At 34.9% G+C, this 2,496-nt stretch overlaps 1 protein-coding gene across 1 annotated transcript; it reads left to right on the top strand.

The window, feature by feature from the left end:
* The first annotated feature begins 464 nt into the window (after positions 1–464).
* On the top strand, positions 465–2,222 carry LOC111992110 (transcription factor bHLH93). The gene is made up of 4 exons (XM_024023921.2): positions 465–1,152; positions 1,349–1,519; positions 1,615–1,782; positions 1,878–2,222. The coding sequence occupies exons 1-4, from the start codon at positions 571–573 to the stop codon at positions 1,962–1,964; spliced, it is 1,008 nt and encodes a 335-aa protein (XP_023879689.1). The 5' UTR covers positions 465–570; the 3' UTR covers positions 1,965–2,222.
* The last annotated feature ends 274 nt before the right edge of the window (positions 2,223–2,496 follow it).

Genomic DNA, 2,496 nt, shown 5'->3' with positions numbered 1-2,496 from the left:
TAACTATTAATTTTTTATTTTCTTGATGAAATTTTATAAGTATAAAAGATATAATAAAATTATTAAATTTAACTATTAAAATTCTTATCTAATAAAAAAATATGATAGAAGTTTGAAGAAGTTTTCCAAATACGAACTCCATGGGTCAAAGGTTTCAGGGAATTGGAATTAAAAATATTAAACTTGTCCAATTGATAATTTCGGTGAAAAAGATATTAATCAACCTAGAGAGATTTAATATATAAAAAAAAAAAAAAATCAACCTAAAGAGAGAGAGAGAGAGAGAGAGAGAGAGAGAGAAAGAAAGGTACCAAAAGTAGATTCCATTTCCATCTGAGGCTAGCTCTAGGTGCTACTACATACAAAACTCACTATAATGAACACAAGGCATTTTTTTTATGAAAAATGGACCCAGGCTTATAATAAAATGTTTTTATATATACCCTTCAACTTGGTGCGGCTTCGTGCTATTAATAAGTCTCTCTTTCTCACTAAGACTCTCTCTTGGAGGACTATTTCTTTCACCACTTTATAGTAAGATCTGTGTTTGAGAGAGAGGGAGAGAGATAGATGGAGCTCACACAACATGGTTTCTTGGAGGAGTTGCTGGCTCCAAGAAGAGACACTTGGAGTGCTTTTTCTAATGGAGTGAACGAGTTGTTCCCTAATGGGTGGAACTTCGATGCCATAGAAGAGAACCCAGTTCTGGCTACTCCAACAGCTCCTCCATTTGTAGGATTCTCCACACCAACAGGACCCAGCTTTGAATGTCCTTTTAGTGACCAAGCTTACCCTTTTCTTGATGGATTCACAGAGATTGAAACATCATACTCAAAGAATGAAAAACCACTCCCATTTCTATCCCAAGAAGATTATCCATCGATGGTGGAGGATGAAGAGCTTGGTTTTCTTGGCTGTGAAAATCTCAGTTTGCAAGAGAGAAATAGTTCTGGCTGCAAAGTTGAGATGGAAGTCATGGAACAAGCTGCTGATATTCCAGGTTTCAACATGGGTTTCTGCGGAGAGAAAAAGAGTAAGTCTAAGAAGTTAGAAGGGCAGCCCTCAAAGAATCTAATGGCAGAAAGAAGAAGAAGGAAGCGCTTAAATGACCGCCTTTCCATGCTCAGGTCAATAGTTCCTAAGATAAGCAAGGTGATCTAAAATTTTCATCTGTTCTTGTTGTTCCATAAACAGTAAATCTCTTAGTATTTTCTTTCTGAAGTTGGCCAATTCATGTGTGCTGTGTGCATATATATATATAGAAAGAGAGGGAGGGAGAGATACCATTAAAATATAAAATAATTTTCATGATCACTAAGATTAAATTGAAGAATGTGAATGTTAGCAGATGGACAGAACATCTATACTCGGAGACACCATAGATTACATGAAAGAGCTCCTGGAAAGAATTAATAAATTGCAAGAAGAAGAAACGGAAGAGTCTAAAAATCAGCTTAACTTAATGGGCATCTCCAAGGAGCTAAAGCCAAATGAAGTATTGGTGAGAAATTCCCCAAAGGTAATATTTTTTGTCTTGCACTTTTATTACTACCCATTAAGTCCTATATATTACTCAGTTACTGAATTGAATTTTATGCCTCCATGACTTCACAGTTTGATGTGGAGAGGAAAGACATGGATACCCGGATTGGTATATGCTGTGCAGCTAAGCCAGGATTGTTGCTATCAACAGTGCACACCATTGAAGCACTAGGCCTTGAGATTCAACAATGTGTTATAAGCTGCTTCAATGATTTTTCAATGCATGCTTCTTGTTCTGAGGTATATATATACATTGTCTTAGTAAGCGCCTCACATTATTTATTATTACCCTTAGTGTTTTCTAATGTGTATTTGTCAATATATGATGGTGTTAGGGAGCTGAGCAGCAAACATTTGTGAGTTCTGAAGATATAAAGCAAGCATTGTTTAGAAACGCAGGTTATGGAGGAAGATGTCTGTAGAAGAAAAAGATGAAAAAGGATTCTGGATACAAGGCTTGAAGAGATGGGCTTTTAAAGTTGTTCTTCTTCAAGGAATTTTACAAGTGAGAAGTTGTCATAATAATGTCTTCTAAATAAAGTGTCACTCATTTATCTGGTCCATCTCAAAGCAATTATGTATTGTCTACTAGAATTTTTTTTTTCCAAGGATCATTTTGGTCCCTCTCTAACTCAGAATTCTATCAATAAATCAATAACAAAATAGTTTTGTTGAAAATATTTTTAATGGAATTAGAATGTATACATATGTGGAATATATGTACAGAATTTGTTGATTGATTAAAGTTTTTTCTAGGAGCTGAAACAACTGATTATAGATACATATTGCAATATTGGACATAAGCATCCACCATAATTGGCACATTTGGGATGTAAACAATAGTGACCTGTTGTCCCTTAATCTACATAAGAATATGAAGAACACTACTGATAAACAAAATAGAAATCATAATGGCCAAAACAGCAAACTCAATTTGAATGGGCAAAATGGTCG

This window comes from Quercus suber, unplaced genomic scaffold, assembly GCF_002906115.3.
Source record: "Quercus suber isolate HL8 unplaced genomic scaffold, Cork oak 2.0 scaffold_1200, whole genome shotgun sequence".
Lineage (NCBI taxonomy): Eukaryota > Viridiplantae > Streptophyta > Magnoliopsida > Fagales > Fagaceae > Quercus > Quercus suber.
Note: the sequence above shows the minus strand (reverse complement) of the source record. Positions and strands in the feature narration are given on the sequence as shown.

What these genes read in the sequence shown, in the direction of transcription:
- LOC111992110 (XM_024023921.2), top strand. Translation starts at nt 571, where the DNA reads ATGGAGCTCACACAACATGGTTTCTTGGAGGAGTTGCTGGCTCCAAGA. An exon ending in TAGTTCCTAAGATAAGCAAG is followed by an intron (nt 1,153 to 1,348) that starts GTGATCTAAAAT and finishes GAATGTTAGCAG; the next exon opens with ATGGACAGAACATCTATACT. An exon ending in TGCATGCTTCTTGTTCTGAG is followed by an intron (nt 1,783 to 1,877) that starts GTATATATATAC and finishes TGATGGTGTTAG; the next exon opens with GGAGCTGAGCAGCAAACATT.